The following is a 23,142-nucleotide window of genomic DNA, read 5'->3' as shown; positions in this document are numbered from 1 at the left end:
TAATGACACGAGAGAAGAGGCCGACCCCCAGCTCACTACAACCTCCCTTCAGGAAGTTATAGAGAGCAATAATGTCTCCCCTGAGCCTCCTCTTCTCCAGGCTGAACATTCCCAGCTCCTTCAGCCTCTCCTCATATGGCCTGTGCTCCAGACCCCTCACCAGCTTCGTTGCCCTTCTTTGAACACGCTCCAGGGCCTCAATATCTTTCTTGCAGTGAGGGGCCCAAAACTGGACACAGTACTCGAGGTGCGGCCTGACGAGTGCTGAATATTTCTTTGAGGTAGGTAGATTGCAAGTAGAGTTGTTTAATGGAAAGGTGATGTTTCATAGTTTTGACTCTGAGGACTTAAGTTTGAGTGTAGTCTTTGCATGTACTTAGTTTATCACAGATTCAAGATGCAGCTCATTAACGGAAAATTAATTTGTGAATTTATTTAATCTGAGGATTCCTTCCCTGGCTCATTTTGTTTCCATGCAGCTCCTGCAGAGTTCTTCAGAGAGTCCCACTAGTAATGTAACAGAAAGAATATAGTGTAGATATAAGCATATAAGAAAGTTCTGTCTTTCTTGTTTCTAGTCTTGTAGCATGGAATGGGAGATGTAAAGATGAGTTGCAAAACAGAGGGGAAAAACCTCATTTTCCATCTTTCTGGTGCTTGATCAAACCAAAGCTTGGTGTAAGTGTGCGTGCCTGTGTGCATGACTCGTATTTGAGTTGCATTTAGAAAACACTTGTGCATGTTTTGTATCTAAATCTCTGCTTCCGAAAGGGAAAAAAAAACACAACGGTGTGTCCTTTATTACAGGGTACAAAGAATGGAGTCTAAGCCCTCAAGAATTCCTCGAAGGATATCTGTTCAGGCCTCCAGCTCTACTCTAGGATCTAGAACATTAACTGGAAGCAGTTTAGCTGGTGCATATAGTGCAAGAGATTCTTCACGGGGATTAGACTCTGGTTACCAGGTAATGTGTTTTAACTCTCTCTGTAAAGTGTAAATTCATTTAATGTGTCTTTCTCACTAACCCTAAAGTTGGTGCACAGACATACGGATTCAAAAAGAGGGATGGGGTAATATACAGAGAAATCTCAGCCAGGCCTTTGCATTTGTGAGCAGGAAATATAATTAATTGTATGATCAATTAATTGATGACCAGGCCAATGAAAGTTTTTTTTTTTTTTTTTTTTGCACAGTGAACTAGCAGTTCTGTCTCTGGCATCTTCACCTGCTTTTGTTTGTAGCTGCTCCTTTAGAAATGGACTGACTGATGACAGAAGGGGAGCCAGATACTGTGAATATATTTTGACTGTAGTTGCTGCTGTCTTTAATGTGTGTAGAATCTGGCTTTCTGGTCAGTGTAGGTGAGGCTTATGTTTGAATTTCAGTGTGTGTAGGGTGTTACACTTCATGTGTGGATAGTGATGCAGGAAGTACGGGGTTATATTGCAGTTCTAAGAGTTGACGGTAGGATGTGCTGCTTTGGAGCACCTGCTTACTGCCTTTGCATTTTGTAGGGGTAAGAAGAGACCCTTTAGGCTGGCATTGTGCTGTCAGTTAGTATATTAATGCAGCTAGACCTGACAATAGATTGGGCTGTGATAGAGACCTGCTCTTTCATGTGCAATATTTAACTCTAACCAAATTGCTTTTGTGGGATAGGGAAGCTGTACTCTGAAGTAAGAAGCCATACTGTGCAGATGCTTTCACTTTGAAAGAGTACTGTGGCACATATGGATTAAGCTAATTCAGAAGTAGTTTTGGGTCACCTGGAATCAACAGAAGATGGTTTGGCTCGAATACTGTGTTGCTTCTGCACCTGTCAGCAGTTGTCAAGTAAAATTTTTGTGCTTGGAAACATAAGCACAGTTTTTGTCTTCAAAGCTGCAGAATTGCAACTTCATGGCTAATTGTTTGTGTTTATTCGACAACATGATTATGAACCTGGTCACTTCTGGCAAGTTGTCTAGGACGCTGTGTTATATAAAGCCTTTTCCAGAAGCTGTTTGAGAAGTAAAGCAGCATTTTGTGATCTTTAGCACAACATAGCACAAGATGTATAGAGCTGCATGTTACATATTGCAGTGTCTAGCACGCACGTGTTTGTTAGTATATAGGCTACCAAGAGCATCTGAGGGTAGTCTTCAGTCAGTTTTCATCTCTGGACTTCTACCTTTTCTTCACTGACTGCTCAGCAAAACCAAATCTGATAGTCTTGTTCTTTCGTAGGATTTACGAATGCAGGCAGTCCAGTATCATACAGTAAGCTCTTGACAAAGATGAGTCTGAAGCTGAACAGCTGTTTTGAAGTTAGATGTGTTACCAAATAGTCTTCCTAGTATTAAGAAATAGGGAGGATTATGTGCTTATGTATTACATGAAGTTCACTGTGTACTGTGCGTTAGCATTTGGTTATTTTCTGCTGAGCGATGTGCCTGTAATCTGTGGAATGTTTTTTACAGTGCTTTCCAGGTAAAACAATGTAGAACATTGTTGTATCCCTTCTTTCCCCTCTGATTTATAGGAAGTAGTCTGAGAGATTGTTATTTAAGACTATTGCTTAGCAGTAAGCATAGGGTAGTAAGCATCTCCTGGTCTTTGCTACTTACAGAGCCGTTGTATGAAAATTGCAGCATTACTTTCAGGTTAAGATTTCAATTGGTTGAAAACCAGTCAGTCTAAATAAGACTAGGGTTAGCAGGAATGGAATAGACAGTATTTCTTCATTGTTTTAATTCATTTAGAAGTCTACCTTTTTCTTTTTTTAAAGAAGTATTCAAAAGATCTGTCATTTAGAAGAAAAATGTAGTACTTGGTTTGTGTAAAGAGAACTTGTGGAGTTTAGGCTATAGCATGAGAACATAATTATCTATTAACTAAAAATAACTTATTGGATACATAGCAGTCAGACTTAAGCATTTGGGTTTGACTAGTGCTTAAAAAAAGCTGTTTTCTATTGTGTGGATAGCTCAATATGTTTTTCATGTATGTACAGATTCTTGTATACTGTCATATGGAGTTCCTTCTGAGTGGCAAATTCATGTAATTTGGCATAGCAGAAAGCCAAAACAAAGAAAAGAAGGAGAAGAAAAACAGAAGAAAAACTTTCTTATATGCACCATTAAGTTTTTAGCCTCTGTTTGTCTGAGAAGCCAGAGCAATCACGCTAGTAATAAACAGATTTGAGATATGTGTCATACCATTTTTTTTTTTAGGTAACCTACAATACAAATTCCAAAATATTGTAATAGTACAAGAAAAAAGTCTTACGTGTTATGGTGGAGGCAATCCAGGAGGCTCCTGGAATGCACTGAGGATAACTTCTTGAGTCAGGTAATAGATGGGCCTGCCAGAGGGAATGCAATACTGAAGCTATTGCTCACTGATGCACATGAACTGGTTGGTGACATCAGGTTTAGAGGCTGCCTGGGCTGTAGTGAACGTGCTGGTCAAGTTCATGCTCCTGATTGATATGAGACAGACAAAGAGTAGAATTAGGGTGGTTAGGCAACAGGAATCAAGGAGTTAGTCAACAAAACACCCTGTGAAATTGTCCTTACGATATTTAAGGAAGCGTTTCTTAGGGTTCTCCATCCCCAGGTGTATCAAGTCAGGAGAGGAAGGCAAGACACCAGTGTGGCTGAACTGGGACCTGCTGGGCAAACTGAAGAGCAAGAAGAAAATCCATGAGCAGTGGAAACAGGGACATGTTGTGTGGGAAGAACGTAAGGAAGGTATGGAAGGGACCAGGAAAGCCAAGACCCAGCTTGAACTAAACTTGGCAAGGAATGGCAGGAAGAACAAGGAAGCCTTGTACAGCTACTTCAGCCAGAAAGGGAAAGTCTGGGAGGGCATACCCCTCAGTGAGTGACGCAGTCAAGCAAGTAAAAACAGGCAAGGAGAAGGCTTTTTGCCTCAGTCTTCTCTGATAACTGTTCAGAAGGAACTGGGGAGGCAGCATTCCACCTGCTGTAAGTGACGATCAGGTTCGTGACCACCTGAGAAACTGAAACATCCCAAATCTATGGGTCCTGATGAGTTGCATCCTTGAGGGAATTAGCTGGTGGAATTGCCAAGCTACTCTCAGTGATATTTGAAAGTTGTGGCAATCAGGTGAAGTCCTTGGTGACTGGAAAAAAGGCAACATCACACCCATTTTTAAGAAGGGTAAAAAGGATGACCCCCAAAATTACAAACCTGTTAGTCTCACTACCGTGCCAGGAAAGGTTGTAGAATCACGGAATTAAGATTTTAGAATGGGTCCAACTGCAACCTAATCATACTACATACTGCATACTGAAGGAGGCTGCAGAGGATTATACAGTGGGTTTGGTTTCAAGGAATCTAAGTAGCAGCTGGTCCAACTCCCCTGCAGTGGGCAGTAGCGTGTTTTTTTTTGTTTGTTTTTGTTAGGAACGTGACTTCATAGCTGGAATCTGTTGTCCATCTATTTTAGTAGGACAGATCATGCTTATTATTTAAAAAATACATTACTTAGTATGCTCAAAACATGCAGTCCCCTTCAATTTTCTTTCGTGTATTAAAACTCAAGACTAGGGCAAGACGGATGGATTGTGAGTATAGAGGATAGTGATGTGTTGTCTTGAAATTTGAGTTCCTTAACTCTGCCCTGTTGCTGGAGTGCCTACATCACACCCCCAAAACCATAGATTTCAACTTTGCTTTATTCACATCAACTGAGAAGACATCAATGAGGTAATAATTACTAGACAGGAATTTAAAAAAAAAAAATCTTTCTTTTACCACAGTTTTTTTTTTTTTTTTTTTTAAGCCTGCATTGTTTCTTCTGGGACGTATCTTACTTTGGGTTGTTTTTTGGTGTGGTTTTTTTTTTTTTTTTTTTTTTTTTTTTTTTTTTTGAGAAAGGTTTCCAGATCTGTTAGTACCCACCACTTGCCTGTGTTTTCAAAATTCAAAGTGCATGTGATAACCGTGTTGTTATTTTAGGAATCCGATGTATTGAGTAATTCTGACAGAGACTGGGGAATTGGAGAAAGAGATACTCATGAAAATCCTAGGAAGCTTACAACATCCTCTCCGACTCACTACTCAGGGACACTTGATCACCCACGGTCTGGACGATTTTTGGGAAGCAGAAACAGACTGGTGAGAATTTTTAATGTTTAATAACTTTCTAAAAGACAATCGGGCTTTACTGTAACCTTCTCAATCTAAAAATCTGCCAGCAGAAGCTCACTGTAATGTATCTAGAAGAATACACTTTATTGAGTCAAAATGGAGGAAAAGTGAGCAGGTGGTACTGGAAGGCCGCTGTAAGGTCTCCTTTGAGCTTTCTGCAGGCTGAGGAGCCCCAGCTCTCAGCCTGCCCAGCAGGGGAGGTGCTCCAGCCCTCTGATCATCTTTGTGGCCCTCCTCTGGACCTGCTCCAACAGCTCCACGTCCTTCTTGTGTTGGATGCTCCACAACTGGATGCAGTGCTCCAGGTGGGGTCTCGTGAGAGCAGAGCAGAGGGGCAGAATCACCTCCCTCGCCCTGCTGCTCACATTCCTCTCGCTGCAGCCCACAATAAGTTGGCCTTTTGGGCTGCAGGGGAACATTGCCAGCTCATGTTGAATCTTTCCTCAACTGACACCCCAAATCTTTCTCCTCAGGGCTGCTTTCAAGCCATTCTTTGCCCAACCTGTATCTGCGTATAATCTGGGATAGCCCCAACCCAGGTACAGGACTTTGCACTTGGCCGTGTTGAACCTCATGGGGTTGGAATGGGTCCGCTTCTCAAGTCTGTCCAGGTTGCTGTGGGTGGCATCTCTTCCCTCATCATCCAGTGCAACTGCATGAGCGCTTCAAGATGGGAAAAGGGAAGAACTATGAATGCATGAGGGGGGAGTGGAAGACGGAGGGGGGAGTGGGAGACAGTGAACGAATGTAAGTTCTCGCTTTGAAACCGAGAGGGCACATGGGTACCTGACAGTGCTTCTTCCCTAAAGAGGAGTCCTTTTTTTTTTTTTACTGTGTCTTAAAAGGTAAAAAGCACTTTCAGAATACTTAGGTAGATGGAAGAGCTTTGCGGGATGCTTCGGAAGTCGGCCTATGTACCTGTTTAAGCTGGTGCTCTAGCCTTTTCAAAATGAGGTTTTCTCCTTTTTAAGATGAATTTTTCCCTTGAAGTGTTCTAACACAAGTGAATGCTGCGTAAGACTCCTGGACTTCAACTTGTAAAATAACAATTGATAAAAAGATAAGTGATAAAAGATAAACTATGTGTTAAACTGATGGTTTGAGGTGACATCAAATTGTTTTTGTACTTGGTTTGTGATGTTAGTTTCTGTGTCTGTCTGTCTTTTTATGATGAGAAAGATGACTAGTTTTTAGTTGTAAAAAGTGAAAAGCGATGGCATTACACTTCATTTAAAAAACAACAACAACAACAAAACAGTATAATTTATTTGGTCAATTAAGAAGCTCAGTTTCAGACTATTTCTGGGAGAAGGACAAACAGCCTGATGAAGTTCAAGTTTTTGGTATTTAAAAATCAATGTTTAGCTGCAAGTAATCAGATAATAGCTTTCCAGGCTAACCTTTTGTGTTTTGATTTTTTTTCCTTCTCAGTAGCACAGAATCTATAAAATACTGCAAAAAAATTATCCTTTTACAACTCCTTCGGTTGTACTTGAGCTTAATGTAATCAAGCTATATCTGGACTAAATGGCTTACTAGAATCTGGAGCTGCCACTTAGTTAAATATGTTTTAAGTTGGCAGAAGATAAGCAGAATTTGTTAAACTAGAATCGTTTTTGAAGTACAAAATTATTACCTTCTTCTCTGAAGACATTGAGAACCTGCTTGGACGTGTTCCTGTGTGACCTGATCTAGGTGTTCCTGCTCCGGCACGGTCACTGGACTGGATGTTTCAGGGTCCCTTCCAATCCCTGACATTCTGTGATTCTGCTTGCCTTAAGATCTGTAAATCTATGTTTGAACATGGTTATGGCATCTTGTAAGTCATCAATATCTTTTAATGTGAAAAAAATGATGATTTTAATAGGGAACAACTTTTGGTGGTAGAACTGCACAAGCATAGTTCATATAATACTGTTAAGTAAAAAGACTTTGAACCTTCAGGCTGCTTTTTTTTTTTTTACTAGTTCTGTGAATCTTCTGTTATGTGCACTGTTTTGCAATATCTTAGGCTATCAGAAGGACACCTGAATACATGATCCATAACCTTTTTTTCAATTTTTTTTCTTTTCAGTCTACATCTTCCTCTTCTCATTTTACATCTGGGTGTTACGATGATTCTGAAAGAACTCAGGGAGCATATTCAAGACTGCATAGCCAGCAGCAAGATAGTGATTCAAAGCGACCTAAGCTGTCTTGTACGTCTACCTCTTCTGTGAGAAGTAATGGCTTGGCTGCCTTTTCAGGTGAGAATGTGATGACTTGAGCTGAGCTACGTGAGAATTGTCTGAGAGAAGCAAGATGAGGATTTACCAAGTTCTGAAATACTTGCATTGAAATATTATGCTACTACGATTCTTAAATATTAAAAGCTGATGCTTAATAGGATTTTATTTTCACATTTATGGGAGTATCCAAAGCAGTGAGCATGCTGCTAGTATGGTTTTCTGAGAACTCATTTGTACTCACAACTTGAACGTTAGCTGTACCTATTCCATTTGTACTAAAACTGAGCTTCATGTCTCAGATTGTCTTAATTGGTTAAGATTTAAAGGAAGGAATGAATGCGGTTGTTTTGATTTCAAGAGTCAAATGGTATTGGCAACCCTGTGTGTGTATTAAAGACCAGCAGAAGGAATATCCTTGTGTACTTAGCTCTGTATTTCAAGAAGCATAGTTCCTTGGAAGGTTAGACCATTGTTGGTAGGAGTCAGAGAAGGAATAAGTGTTTTGGTGTTTTTTTTTTTTTTGTTGTTTTTTGTTTTTTCTTTTTTAGCTGTCTCAATTTACTCTACAGGCCAAGTAAAAAATAAATGTTCTAAATAAAGAATGCTTTCAGGAGAAGCTGAGATTTCCATTAATGCTGCAGTGAAGTGTATGATACGTGGACTGATACAATTTAAGCAGATACTTGAATAAATGTATTTAAAGCAATCTGCCAACGGAGGTCTAATGGCCAGGAAATAAACAACAAACATATATTGAAAATATTTCTAGAACACCTTGAAACACTATTAGAGCCATTCAAATTATGCTTGTGCATAGAGATCAATTTTATTTTTATATCCCCTTATTATATGGCTATCCAAATAAAGGCTAATAAATTCTTGATCAAACCCTGTACTGTGGATGCTTCCTTATTCTTTGTAAGTAGAATGACCGTTATTAACATGTCTTGTTATGGTCTAGAACATCTTTCAAATTCCAGATTATTTGATTCGCAACCTGTTGACCTAAATTTGGATTTAAAATTTAGCAGTAAATTCATGATGGATTTATTTGGGATGAGTTTTGTCCACTGCTTAAGTATGTACTATTTCAGAGAGATCTTATTTTTCATTAGCAGCTTCAACAGTTAACTCATTAAACTGAGATGTTGTCTCTGTGGTAAGAGCAAGAAAAGTATTTGTCACTGTTCTTAAGAGGTGTGTTCCAGCTTCACTTGTATTGCTGGAAAATCAGTCGTAGGAGCATTTAAGAAGTGTCAGTGGATTGGTAGCATTTATTAAGACTGAAGCTGCTGTTTTGCCTAACTGTGAAGCTTATTAAGTGATGCGCTGTCTTTGCACAGCAAGACCCTGCTTCTGTTGTATTACTTTTTCTCTGGATTTATCTCTCAGAACTGTCTGCAAGATTAAATGAGTTGCCAGCATCAGCGGAGTGCAGCTTTATTCTTAGCTTTTTGTTGGTAGCTGGCCACTTGATCAACTTAGTGGTATTGTTAAGTTCACTCTTAATACAAAATAACCATAATATATGCTTACATACCAACTTTAATGGATTCTTAAATACTTAAAAACAAACAAACAAACAAAAAAACAACATGAGATTTATTTTCTTGTTTCTTTCCAGATTCCTCTTGGAGATATAGTAGGATTCCCAGATCATCTTCTGTGATGTTTGGTTCCCTGGGAACTGAGCTAGTGAGAGAGCGAAGAGAGTTAGAAAGAAGAACAGATCAGTCCTTTAATAATCTGGTGGATCATAGCTACAGAAACAGTGACTTTTCATCTTCAGCATGTATGTATTGTAGAAAGTATAGCTCGTAAATGCATAGCTGCATGCCCTATTATTTTCTTCCCATGTTCTCCAAACTTTTTTTTCAAAATACGAAGACAGTAAGATCTATTTAAATTTTAAAATGGCCTTTTAAATAAAGTTTCCATGTACTGGCTAAGACATCAAATGTTATATGAAGGGTTTGGCTTGTACAGATGCACTCAGCCATAAGAAAATGGTATCGGTGCTTGCCATTATGATACAAACACTATTGTACTCACAGTTGTAAGCCACCTTTCTAATTATTTTGAGATCTCTATCTGTTTTTCCATACCTAAGTAAAAAGTGTTGTTTGACTCAGGAAAGAATTTTCACAATGCACCCATATTGTATTGTCTCTTTTATTTGGTTTCTTGAGTGGTTATTAAGGACAACTGCTATATTATTGACAACAATATTGACAGCAAGTGCATAAATATGTAATACATACTTCAATGTTAAGGTGGAGGTTTGTTCAGTAGTTACTGCTAGGACTGGAATGAATTTGTTCATTTGAAGATCCTCCAGTCCACTGCCCTGCTAAAGTAGTTTGCGCAGGAAAGCATCCAGACAGGTCTTGGATATTTCCCAGAGAATGAGATTATCCCACAACCTGTCCAAGCAGCCTGTTCCCATGCTCTGCCACTCTCACAGTAAGGAATAATTTCTTTATGTTCGTTTGGAACTCCCTGGGCTCCAGTTTGTGCCCATTGCCTCTTGCCTTGTCACTTGGCACCACAGAGCAGAGCCTGCCCCCGTTCTCCTGACTCATGCCCTTTAAATATTGATCAGCACTGGTCAGATCCTCCCCAGCCTTTTGTTCCCTGGGCTGAATTTCTCTTCTTTGGGCTGAATAGGCCTTTCATCATAAGGGAGATGCTTCAGGCCCTGATCATTGTAACTCTCTCCTGGACTCTCTTCAGCAGTTGACTGCCTGAACTGGGGAGCCTGGGACTGGACAGACTACATGATCTGCTCATGACCTTTCCTGGCATTGATGTCAGACAGGCCTGTAATTTTGTGGAATCATAGAATCACCTAGGTTGGAAAAGACCGACATAATCATTCAGTTCTACTGTCCACCAATCACCAGTAATTCCTACTAATTTGCTGGGTCCTTCTTCCTACCCTTCGTGTGGATGGGTGATTCATTTGTCAACTGGGATCTCCCTGGTTAGCTAGAACTGCTGATAAATTTTTAAAAGTGCCATAGTGACCACTTCTCCAGCTACTTCAGTACCCTTGGGTGGATATTGTCTGGCCCCAAACATTTGTGTGTGTTCAAGAGGATAGTAGGCTGCTAACTATTTTCCCTTGGATTATGCGGACTTCATTCTGTTCTCTGTCTCTCTGTATTCAGTCTCAGCAGACTGAGTACCCCAAGAAAACTACAGCTTACTAATAAAGACCGATTAATTAAGTAGGAGTTAAGTACTTCAGCCTTATTTCATCTTTGTTTCCTTCTGCAACTGATAAAAGGATGAAAATTCTCTAAAATCAGATGCACATTTAATTTAGATACCATTTGATTTCTGTTATCCAAAGTCAGTAATTTTATTCTACCTTTCATTCTACCTTCTAAGCACATTCTTGATGGTCTTAAACAGAGGCCAGTTTGGGTAGTTTGTTGTAGTAAATGAGGAATATGTTTCGCTTTACCCGTGCATTTGTTAAGGTGCTTTGATGTCTGCTGTATTCCTGCAGTATTAGTTAGCATGTCTTCTTCAGTCTGCAGGCATAATGAACCTCTGAGTTATAAATAGTATTGTGTATGTGGTTGGTGGGTTGTTGTTTCATATTGTTTTTTTTTTTTTTTTCTTACACTTACTGATGATCTTACATAGCTTCTGACAGATGGCTAGTGTTTGCTGTTTTCACATCGGTGTAAGACAGTGAATCATACCTTGGTAATCTGAAGGTTTTAGGGGTTTGGATTCCAGCTGGTTTTAGGAGACTGACAACAGTCCTGGTTTCAGTTTGATGATAGAATTATAAAATCTAAATTTAAACTTAATATTATTCTGGAATTTACCTGCTGACACTTAGGAGTTAGCTATAACATAGTAATTAGGACACGTCATATTTTTTCCTCTGCTTTCTTGCAACAGATTTTCAGGATAGGCCTGCCTCTACATATGCGGAAGGAGCAAGACCAAAAGAGAACTCATTAAGTGCTTTGAGGTTAAATGCATCCATGAGCCACCAGTTGCCTTCTGCTCATCAATCTTTTTTCAGCAGAGACTCTAACGTAAGATCTTCAAGGACCGGCTATTCTTCAAGACAAAGGAGAAATGAAATAGAATCTCCCCAGAGGAATGTACACCCGGCATTTTCTCATTCTTCAGCTAGAGGCGAAACTCCTTCAAGTAGTTCTGAAAGGGTTTTATCTTCTCAGAGGTCACTGAATGATGCTGCAGCTGACAGTGAAGGAAGGCGCACAACCAGACAGTTGCTGTCTCGTTTAGCATCTAGTATGTCATCCACATTTTTCTCTCGAAGATCTAGCCAAGATTCGTTGCAGACAAGGTCATTAGGCTCTGAAGAGTCATCTCTTGTCCCAAGAGTTCAAGCTCCTACTCTGTCTAGCACTAATGGAGCTGCAACTGCTGAAGCTCCAGGACTTCATACATCTGAAGCTTCTCAGGGATTTAGCTTTCTGAGACGAAGATGGGGTTTATCAGGAGTTTCCCAGAGTCTTAACTCTGATCCAGATGGGGAAAGCTACAGACCAGACTCTGAAAGTAGGAGCACAGGGTCCTGGTTGTCATCATCTTTGAGGAACAGATGTACGCCGCTCTTCTCCAGAAGACGGAGAGAAGGAAGAGATGAGTCTGCAAGAATCTCTACCTCTGATGCAGCTGCTAGATCACAGCATGTTTTGAGAAGAAGAGAGTCAGGTGAGGAGACCTCTCTTGAAGCATCAGAGGGCCCTCCTAGGGCTTCTGTTAGCAGACCACCAACACCTGCAGTATCTGGTATTTCCACGGCTACTGCCTCCCCACCAGATTCAACTCACAACAGGAGAAGTTCTGGAATTCTGCCTGGTTCTCTCTTTCGCTTTTCAGTGCCTCCAACATTAGGAAGCAGTCTCTCTGACAATCTTATGATAACTGTAGATATTATTCCTTCTGGCTGGAGTCAGTCTGATGGACAAGAAAGTGACAAATCCAAAATACCACCTTCAAGAGATCCAGAACGACTGCAGAAAATTAAAGAGAGGTAAATCTGTATGTTGTGAGGTAATTAAATGTGCTTGACTTAGTGTGAAAGGGTTTTCTGTAACCTTGATGTTAAAACCTGGATCAGAAGAGAATGTAACTCAGAACTGCTGCCTACGGGCTCACTTTTGTCCTCAGAGAAACTTATTTTTTAATCCTTGCAGATTTGAGAACTGTTTGAGAGCAGAAATAGATGTTATTAAAAATTTATGAGAAATGTGCCACAGTATTTGTTGATATTCCTTCCTGTTCAGCTTGCTTTTAGAAGATTCTGAGGATGAAGAGGGTGACCTATGCAGAATCTGTCAGATGTCCTCTGCAAGTACTGACAACAATTTAATAGAGCCGTGCAAATGCACTGGAAGTCTGCAGTATGTTCACCAGGAGTGCATGAAAAAATGGCTGCAGTCCAAGATTAATTCCGGTAAGGCAGATGCCAGATGAGTATAGACTTCAGGTTATGTGAGGAGCTTTACTGGTAGGATTGCTCTTACTGGTATGAAGACATATATTTGAAAGAGGAATAGTCAGGGACAAACAAGTATTTTTTAAAACGTACAAAAAAACAAACGCAAAACCAAAGCAAATAAAGCCAACAACCATTGTGGCACTTCTGGATGGTGGCACTTCTGGATATGTGCCCGCAGTCTGTCCTTGGAGTTATTTATAAGAACTGTGTATGTCATTGTTGGAATTCCATTTTTGGGATCATCTGTTTAGATGTTAAACAGAATATGACACTTCAGAAGAGTGTGGAGTACTTTCAAACAACACTGCCAGTTTTGGCAAGTTTGTTCCCTGCTCTCCCCTTGTGCATTCGGTCTTATAGCCAGTCTGACTGAAGCATAATGATAGGAATTGTAAAATAAAAAAAAATATTTTTTGTTGTACCTGTTCCTAAGCTGTTTCTGTACAACTGTACAGAACTGTAACCGTTCTCTGTTTATCTCTTCCCTCCCTACCCCCCGCCATCTCAGTGAACAGGAAGCAAAATACTTAGAGCTTGACAGAGAATATGTAGTATTTAAGTTCTGATGCTTAGCAGGTATTTGCTGCATTTATACCAGAAGTCATCATTTCTTCTAATTTTGCTTTGTGAAATAAAGCCAGGAGTGCAATGTTTGCAGTGCTTATGTGATTATGTCCTGCATTTTAGCTTGTTGCGATTTGACACTAACTTGTTACTTTCCCCCTGCTCTTCCCTAACAGGTTCTTCTTTGGAAGCAGTAACCACTTGTGAACTATGTAAGGAGAAGTTGCAGCTGAATCTGGAAGACTTTGACATTCATGAACTCTATAGGGCACACGCAAATGAACAAGTTAGTATATTTTGCTTAGTTTGCTAGGTGTTGATTTGGTGCTGGGAAAGCACTCCCCTTTAGAAAAGGATGTTTCTCTTTTTCAGAAGGACTGTTAAGCACATAAAGTAATGAAACTGTGAAACAGATTTTTCTTTTGCAAATTCAGACTAATTCTGTCCTTCCACTCTTTCCTGTTACCGAGCTTTCAGTAAATGTGATACCTCTTCTATCCTGTTCTTATTTCTGGTCTGCAGGCCTGTCACCTATCTTTGCCAGTCTAGGGTCTCTGCAACATGGCTGTGGTGGAAATACTGCATTCATATTCATTAAGTCATGCTGGGTCTTTCCATTTTTTTTGTTTCAGAATAATTTTTTAACAGTTGCTTTAAATATATTAAAAACTTTACTTTAGTCCTTTGATTAAAGTGGTAAAAAACCAACTTCTTTTATGACAGAGCTTCTTGCTGATCCTTCCAAGAGCTTTTCTAAATGGAAAGTGAATTTAAGGCCAATCAGTATTACTGTCTTTATGTAAAATGCATTATCTTAGAAATACTGTGTTCAGTAGTCTTTTAAAACGAATAAATAATAATAAGTTGGCATTAATTTATTGAACTTAATTCAGAGGATTTTCCTTTTTTTATGGGTTAAGTTCTGTGAATGTAGGAAGATTAATGAAATTTGTCTACCTGGGAAGTTAAAAGAGAATACAGAGAAATGACTCCAGCTTTAGAAGATGCGAACGCAGCCAAACATCAGAATCTAGTTTTCTTACTCTTTAGAGTAAATTGACCTACTGTAGTACCGTAATTCCTGTCACCTATACCAGGTTGTGAACAGAGCATCTTGAGACTGCTGTCATCTTCCGTTTCAGCACTAGTGAATGTTGGTTACTATCATTGTACCTCAGTAGAAGATATTTAAAACTTTTTTTCCTAAAAAATGGGCTCCGAGTGATCAATTTGACAGCATCATTTTGAAAGATTTTCTTTATTGCTGAAAAGCGGTTTCTTAATTTATTTATCACACCACAAAGCTTTTATAATATTTTTCTTTTGTTTTGTCTTCCTATAAAGCATTGCAAGCACTGAAAGGAAGCCAGCCAGGAGTGGGGTTTTCTGAGTTTTGTGCTTTGTTGATTTTATTTTACATTGTATAATTCCCTGATCCTCCTGCCTATGAACTAGTCACTCTGTCTTAATAGAAAGAGTTCCACAAATAAAATCTATCTTCAGAGATAACAAGGATTGCACCTGGGGGTGAGTGGGAGGAACTACAAGTATAACAATATTTCTATAATTAAATTAAATTTTTTAGTATTACATTTCTGTGATTTCCTTGGAACAACGAGAGATCAAGTATGTAGTGCTTCCAGTACAATTTCGTTTTTGTTCTGCTTCTTGAATTGCATATGGAGATACGTCACTGACATTCTGAATGTTTCTTTTGATTTCCTTTAAGGCAGACTATGAATTTATCAGCTCTGGTCTCTACCTTGTGGTGTTGTTGCACTTATGTGAGCAGCGCTTTTCTGATATGCTCGGAACCGCAAGTGAGGCCAGCACACGTGTCAGAGTAAGTATGCCTTCATCTTATGTAAGGAAGCTCACGGTGAGAACTTGGAACTAGACTGTTGCCTTGAATGATCTAGGAGCCAGATGCTCAAAAAGTGCTCTTATTTGAGAAATCTGGGTCTAAATTGGTCTGGATTTGTCTGACCAATTTAAAAGTAACAGTACTACTTCAGTTTAGTTATTGTGTTGCAAAATGATTTTTGTCCAGGTTGTTGATAATTGTTGATAATTGTATGTATGTTGCCATAAACACTGGGTATCTAGCCCAAACTAGAATGCTCATCTTCATCTGAAAGCAATGTGCATTTTAGATTATTTGACTATCTTACTTGACAAATCTTTCTCATTATGCCAGTCTACAGTGAGAGGTTTGGATCTTGCAGTGCTGTCAGCAGTTCGGGCCCAAACTGTGTACTGAAGTTTTAACATTCTGAAGCTGCCTAGTTGTAGTATGTAGAATGGCTTTCTGGCATTAGTCAAAGTTCTCAGTTGGGTTTGACTAGATTATTGTTGCTTAAATGGCTTGACATGGAGGTGTAATAAATGCACCTTTTACCAGCAACAGACCATAATTCAAAATCATTCTACATAGTTACTCTTTTAAAAAATGCTGTATTCTACATGTTAATTTGGTGTTGGATAATGATTCCATACTCTGCGTCAACTTGAGCTGAAAATATGATTTTAATTTTTTTTTTTAATTGCTTACAAAGAATTAATGATTGAAAGTTTGTCCAAAGCTTGTTTGAATGCTTGTATAGCACATATTAGGCTTTTGAGGTTGAATCAGGACTGCGCTGTAATCTTTTACTATATTAGAACAGTAGTCCCCTTTCTATATATCTATACCTATACATACCTAAGAGAATAGCTTATTTTCCACAATCTGCAAATGAAATGTCCGTTTTTCTCCTCTACAAGTATAGAGACATCATATGCTGACTACAGTTATATTACGTATACTAGTTTATTAGCTAGAGTGTATTGCAGAAATATGATGTATTAATGTGTTTGATCTGTGGTGGCATTACATTGTTGTGAGATACTGTGTTTTAAACCAGTAAGAGTACCCGTGCATGTTTGATAGTGAGAACACAACTAGGCTATGGTTATTTTTGTTTCCTTATATTTGCTGTGTATCAACATGTGGTGTGTCAGTTAAACAGCGATGTATCGCCACTGTGATGCTGTGTTCTTCTGAAATTTAACTGCCACTGTTGCCTGATAGTTAATGCAATTTTAAAACTTTTATTTATGATTATAGTCCTTAAGGTACTTATGCTTTTTTTTTTTTTTTTCATTATTGTCGTTCACCATAGGGCTCTATTTTGCCATATCAGTGACACTGGCAATTGCTTACTTGTGTGCAGCTCTCAAAGTAAATGTGTTGTACAGTCTGTAGAATAAAACAGTGATGGGCATAAACTGTTACTAGAAGTATTTGACAGAGTGGAAGCTGAAATAACTGTGCAGTAGCAATTTTGAAGTCTAATGTGTGGGACTTGAGATTAAATTTTGCATTCATTTTGTAAGTCGGGCAAATGGTTTAGGGTAAGTGACTTCTGGAATGAAGCTTTCCAATATGAAAAGTGAAGAAAAGTTGAAGATTACTTCTTTGCTAACTTGTTGCAAATTTCTGCACATAACTTTGCAACTTTTAAACTACTTTCTCTCTGCCTTATTTCTAGTTTATTAACCTTGCAAGAACTCTTCAGGCACATATGGAAGATATTGAAAGTAGGTGCTTCCCCTCTTCTCCCCCCTCTCTCTCCCATTGGATCTAGTCAAGGTTAAATGAATACAATCCTCCTTTGCCAAGAATCATACTACCAAAATTAGTTATTGAAAATTTGAATTAGGTTTCCTTTTTTTTTTTTTTCCCCCCCCCAATATCAGTGGAATTATTCTAAGTAGAAGCTGACATTAAGTCTCCATGATTGGTTTCCCAGCACCGTACAGTTTAAACCATGGAAGCGTTTTCTGCCAGCGATGCCAAGATTCCTCACTAGTAACAGTTTATTCTAGTAACATGAAGTTATGGAACTGCTTGTGACCTTTAGGCTATAGCCTTTCTCTTGAGTCCTAGTAGAAAAGACGCAGCTTAAGTTTTGCTATGCTCAGATTATCATACTGTGCGTGCCATATTTGTTCCCCCCGTTTTCCCCACGCTTCTTAGGTCTACGTATTCCTTTATCAGCAATGCCTGCTTCTGGGTGAAATTTAAGAGTTCTCAGCTTTGGCAGAGGACTAGCTCGCTTTTTGCCTGATGTTTCTTTACCGTGATGAAATGAAAAAATGTGTGCTGGCTTACAGTAAATGTAGCCTGAATCTGAGTATTGTTTTAAGGCATTACAAACAGACAGTGGAAAGGTAGATATTTTTCTAGAATCATAGAATTATAGCATCACAAGTTTGGAAAGGACCTACAAGATCATCTCCAACCGTTGTAGTTTGTGTTTGTCTGTGAACATGCAGATTTTGTATATAAATCGATCTTGCAGCACACCGGGCATGTTTGGAGTATGATAAAGAATGCTGTAAGGAGGGGAGGAGACATTAATTAGTTCAAAAAGCATACGATCATTCTGCATTAAGAGCATGTATTAAAAATAGTTTCTGTAAAGAAGGTGGACTGGAATTCAAAATTCATTGTTAAACTACTTCCTTCTTACTATAGTCCTATAGAAATTAATCTTAGTAAATGGTATTCTACAGTAATTGAATCTACATTTGAGTGAGGCTTTATCTAGTTTGCAGGTGACAAGTACTGAGTTTCAATTTATTACTCATACTATTTAAGTTACGTTTCTCTTAAGTGGTTGGGGGGACTGGTGAAGTGAGGAGACAGATCTTGCTTCCCTCTATGTTCAGAGTGAGAACAAATCACTTGAGGGCAAATAATTTCAAGAAAACTGAGTTAGTTTAGAAGGGCAACTTTGATTAATTGCTGTTATGCACAAGCTAACACTTGACAGACTGACTGTAGATAATGCTTACTGAATTTTTCTCACCATTGACAGCATGTGTTTGTCCTTTGATTCACCTTTCAACAATAGAATCCTATGCATATGGTGACATTGTGTTTAACTTGCATATGCTTTTAAGAATGGGAGTGGAGAGAGGACTGCTTCCAAGTAGGACTGGCTTAATTTCATTAAGCAATGTATGTATTTATGTAAGGGTCAGAAAGTAGTTTGCAGGAACTACTTTAGCTTTTCTAGGTATTTTGGTATACAAATCATTAACTCCCACGGAGTCATTTCTTCCCTTTGCATGGGGTGCAGCTGCCATGGATTGCATATACTCTTTTAGCTGTAATTGGAGTTAGCAACTGCGAACATTATATAGAAGTTGAATCTCTGGCATAATCAAGTGTTCTTCCTTTTATTTTGAGGAGAAACAGCAGAAAGGCACTACAATTTGTAATGGGGAATTTGGATTTTAAAATTCTGCATTTTTCAGGTATGAGATGCATTTAAAAATTAAGCTAGGTAATTATACAAGATTGGGACAGGTATTACAGTCAGCTATTGATGTTAAAAAAAATAAAATCATCTTCGTTTCCACTACTCATATTAAACTGAAAGTGCTCTAAATTCCACAAACCTTTATGAAGGCTTCTGATTATGTTCTGTTGTTCCAACAGCTTCTGAGGATGATTCTGAAGACTGATGCTGGTGTAATTTTTATGCTGAAAGAAACAGAAGTGCTGCAGAAATGCTGAACTGACAAGAACAACATCAACATGCGTTTGTTTTTGGCTCTCCTTCATAAAAAGAGCGTTGAATATTACTGTAGTTTTTGAAGCATTGTGTAATTCAAAATCAGCTGCTGCACTGTGGAAGTCAGTGGACTTGAGAACAACTATTCAGTATGTGTGAAGATTGTCTATATGTATGTGTGTATATATATGCACACACAGTATATATATGCGCATATATATGTAAAGCAACTTCACTTTTTAAATGAAGGTATGCTTCATTTGGGGAGACATCAGATTTTGAGTATATAAGAAAGCTATATCTCTTTCTTTCCTTCTTACTGTAGTCACATTTCTGGTTTTGTCTATCAAGTTTTGCTCCTCTACTGGCACTAAGTGGTTATTGTGGGTGTTGGGGTGAGGGTGGGGAGGGTGGGTGGGGATGTTCTTGTACCTAAACAGCATTTTTTGTTAATGCCTCTGTTACCACCTCATATAATAATTGATTGCTTCCAGTGTTAATAAATGAGCAGGAGGATGAGCAAACTACAGTAGAGAGTGTTTGGTTTTCAGTTTACTTGAAGAGTATTATTTAACTGAAAAAGCAATAAGAACTAGCAGTGGTCTTCTAATACTTAGTGTTAATGATGTTTTTTATTTACTGGTTTGGAGATTATTTGATTTGATTTTATGTGAGTATTCCGTTACGGAATATTGTGGGTGTAAACTCTTGCATTTCAGCATTCCTGGCAGATAAGCAATTTGATAATGACCTAAGGTTGTTCAGTTCAATCAGACCTTTTTAGGTCTCACCTTCACTGTTCAAAGCACTGGTTATCAATGTGTTTTCTAGTGTTGTCACTTCTTTATAAATAAATTAAGAATGAGGTGAGCGTCTCATTTGGTATTGTCCATTTTATTTATACATGCATAGCTAATTATGTGGGGACATGATTTCATGGGCAGTATTTGGTGGTAGGTGGATGGTTGGTTTAGATAATTGTGAAGGTCTTTTCCAACCTTAGTGTTTGTACAATTCTATGAGCTATGAGAAGATGCATTATCTACCAGAATGTGCATTTGTAATCTTGGAAAAGCGGTGTCTGTCCGCCCTTAATTGTTACTGACGCTTGTAAATTCTAATGCAAACATTTAAGATTGTTTCTGTCCGTTTTGAATTGAAATGCTTTATATGAATGGCGGTACAAAAAATGGTCATGCCTGCATTAGAATTGTATTTGCTGTAAACATTCATGTTGGCCTTTAAATGACTACGGTAAGAATATCTGCAAAGAATGCAATATGTTGAAATACCTTGATTTCATGTACAAAATAACTTAGGATGGAGACAGGATGTACCTTATCAGCAGAAAGAGTTAACTGTTAGTATTGTATGAGATGGCCTGTCATCTGTAAGACCTGAAAGAAAATGGGACTCTGAATAAGTGGCACATCTGTGTCCTCGATCTCATAACCTTAATTTTAACCTTGGGTATTCACTGCCAAAGCCTACAAGTGTAGTTCTGACAGTAGCTGAAATACTGCTTTCCTTCAGACATCAATATGAAAATGTAAAGTATAGGAATACACGAAAATGTTTCTCATTTCTGTAAAAAGTGAATTAAAGTTTATAGTGGAAGATAAATATTGAATCCTTTTTGAGTTAGTTGCTTTAGTGTAGTAAAACATTACCTAATGAAAGGACAGTATTTAGTATGCGCATGCAAGCATGAGCTTCAATAGCCTTTTGACAAATATAACTTCATGGATTTGAGCAATCTAAGAAGCTGTGATTCCAAGCACAAATCTGGTTCAGGTTTTCACTCTAAGGTGGAGACATTTTGTTTCTGTAAAGGTCATTGTTACAGTTCGTTGTGGGGAGGGGGGCAAATCCCTGAGTAAGCGTGTGATCTAATTATATTCCTTCTGGGGCTTCTAAAGCTTATCACATGCCCACTGCTCCCCCGTGGGCACCTAATTACTGGTCCTAGCTGTACTCAAGCAAACCTGATTCTTACTGAGTTCAGGTGCACCCAGCAGGGCTAGTGATACAGGTCCAGATATGGATGCCATCATGCTGATGGTGATAACCAGCAAAGTACAATAGCTCTTCTCATCCAAGGGCCATTTAAGAACAAAAAGGCAAAACTCTGGTTTTCAGAGTCATCATGAGTCCTTAAGGCTGTGGTTTCCCGAACATCTCACTTTTCCCACAGTGTCCCTCAAGTGAAGATGCTTACCAAGTGTCTGTCCTGGGGTCCTGCAGCTGCTTGTGCATTTGGTGGTGATGAGGGACTGGACAAAAGCATGTTTTTCCATTGCACAGTTAAGATTGTTGCTATTTGTGTGGTATTTGTGTACGTGTGTGTTTGCATGTGTGTGCCAGCCCTGTCTTCCAAGTTGCTGCACTGCACTGAGCTGCATTGTTGGTGGTATTCCAGTTCATCCTGTGTATTGTTAGGCTTCTGCTCTGAAACTTGCCCATACTTGTGTCTCTTTTGCAACTTTCATTATGATGAAGTCACTTAAGGCTTGACACTATTATCTCTGGACAAATGTTTAGCACAAGAGATCTAGAGAAATGGTGGAACAGAAGAGGTGGAGTGGTGTAAGCTTTTAGTGAGTTTGAACTCCACAAAACAAAAGCATGGTGTTCAAAGTCATTTAGCAGGTAATGTAGCACTACAGTTGAAAGGGTAGAGATTTGGGTTCCAGACACGACAGCTGTTCAAGTGTCAGATGTGTTGTGAGGTGTTCTGGGGGTTGATGTGGAAAATGAAGAGTGATGGTTTCCCCTTGTGACACCTGATGGTTGACAGCTGCGTGTTACAACTGGTGAAATATTTTAGTCTTGGGAGATAAAGAGGGTGAGCTGTAAACCTCAAAGGTATGCAGACTTTGATGTTTTCTGCAGTTGTGTGTAACTTGTGCATCTAAGGTAGGTTGCAGGGGTGAAAATGGAATTGAATGGGAGTCTAATGCATTTTTGTTTTATGGAAAATGACTTCTCTAGCAGGCTTGGCCTTTTGTCCAGTCTGAACAATTGGAAAGAATTGTCAGCTGAAGATGGCTGAAGGAGTTCCTGAGTTGTGCTCTTGATTTCCATCGGGAGGCATGGAAGTAGGTAAATATGAAAAAATGCTGTTCAGTCTACTTGGGACCCTTACATTTGCCATCTTTTCCCCACAGTCTTCCCCTTATATTCAGTGCATCCCAGAGCAACCTTTTTGCTCTTCAGTCCCTTCAGATGTCTTCCATTTCACTCAAGTTCGTGTTACCAGTCTGCTCTCCTTTCCACGTCACCAAATCCTTAGTGTACTCCGGGCCCCTGATTAGCTCAAGAACACTCCATTGGTATTTTTGGTGCGCCCCACAGTCTTCCTTCCACTTGCCTCCTGGTTCTGTCAGGATCCTCCAGCTTTTGTTCAATCCAGATACTCCCATTTGCTTCCATTATGTTATACCCTCCCACCCTCCCCTCCTCCATTGGAACTCGGAGCTGCTCAGGACTACCTCGTTGTCCTATAGTCCACTGTAGAGCTCTCTTTAGTGCTTTTTTTGCTCCACAGAACACCTCAGGACACCTAAATTGGCTCATTCCCATCAGGAGATACTCTACCCCCTTTTTCCTCTTCCCTGTAATTGCCTAATGGTACCTTTCATTTCAGTGTTCCTCAGAGTCCTTTGCCATCTGTTTCCCTCAAGGCCTATTGATTTGCCATATCTTCCCATAACCTCCCTGTCCCCCCCTCACATCCTAGGACACTGATCGCATCTGATGTCCTCAGTTCTGCTCAGATTCCCTTAGTACCTCTCCATTTGTGTCTCTGTTGAGCTTTGTACCTCAGATTCTTCTGTTTGCCATCCAGAATCTACATACGCTATTTGGTCTCTCTAGGACTCCTTCATTGCTCTTTTGCTATGCCTGAAAGCCCTCCAGTTCAGAATTGTTGAGGATGCTGGGAACCTTGAGTCCTGCAGGCTCTCCATTCCCCTTTTAAAGCAGGGTTAACTGCAGCAGGTTGCTCAGAACCAAGTGCAGTTAGATATGGATTATCCTGAGGTACATAGGGATGCACTGCAACTTCTCTGGGTGACCTATGCTACTGGTTTTTTTTTTGTTTTTTTTTGTTTTTTTTTTTTTTTTAAATTTA

The 23,142-nt window shown here is 39.2% G+C and overlaps 1 protein-coding gene across 1 annotated transcript; it reads left to right on the top strand.

The window, feature by feature from the left end:
- Positions 1-817: 817 nt before the first annotated feature.
- On the top strand, positions 818-18,960 carry MARCHF7 (membrane associated ring-CH-type finger 7; the record flags this gene model as incomplete). The annotated part of the gene is made up of 10 exons (XM_079539398.1): positions 818-964; positions 4,966-5,124; positions 7,232-7,403; positions 9,010-9,177; positions 11,304-12,414; positions 12,668-12,837; positions 13,623-13,736; positions 15,180-15,289; positions 16,977-17,025; positions 18,935-18,960. 10 exons carry the CDS (start codon positions 818-820, stop codon positions 18,958-18,960), a joined length of 2,226 nt encoding a protein of 741 aa, XP_079395524.1.
- Positions 18,961-23,142: the final 4,182 nt, after the last annotated feature.

Source organism: Tetrao urogallus, assembly GCF_951394365.1.
Source record: "Tetrao urogallus genome assembly, chromosome: 8".
NCBI classification, from domain to species: domain Eukaryota; kingdom Metazoa; phylum Chordata; class Aves; order Galliformes; family Phasianidae; genus Tetrao; species Tetrao urogallus.
This window is presented reverse-complemented; position numbering and strand designations above follow the sequence as displayed.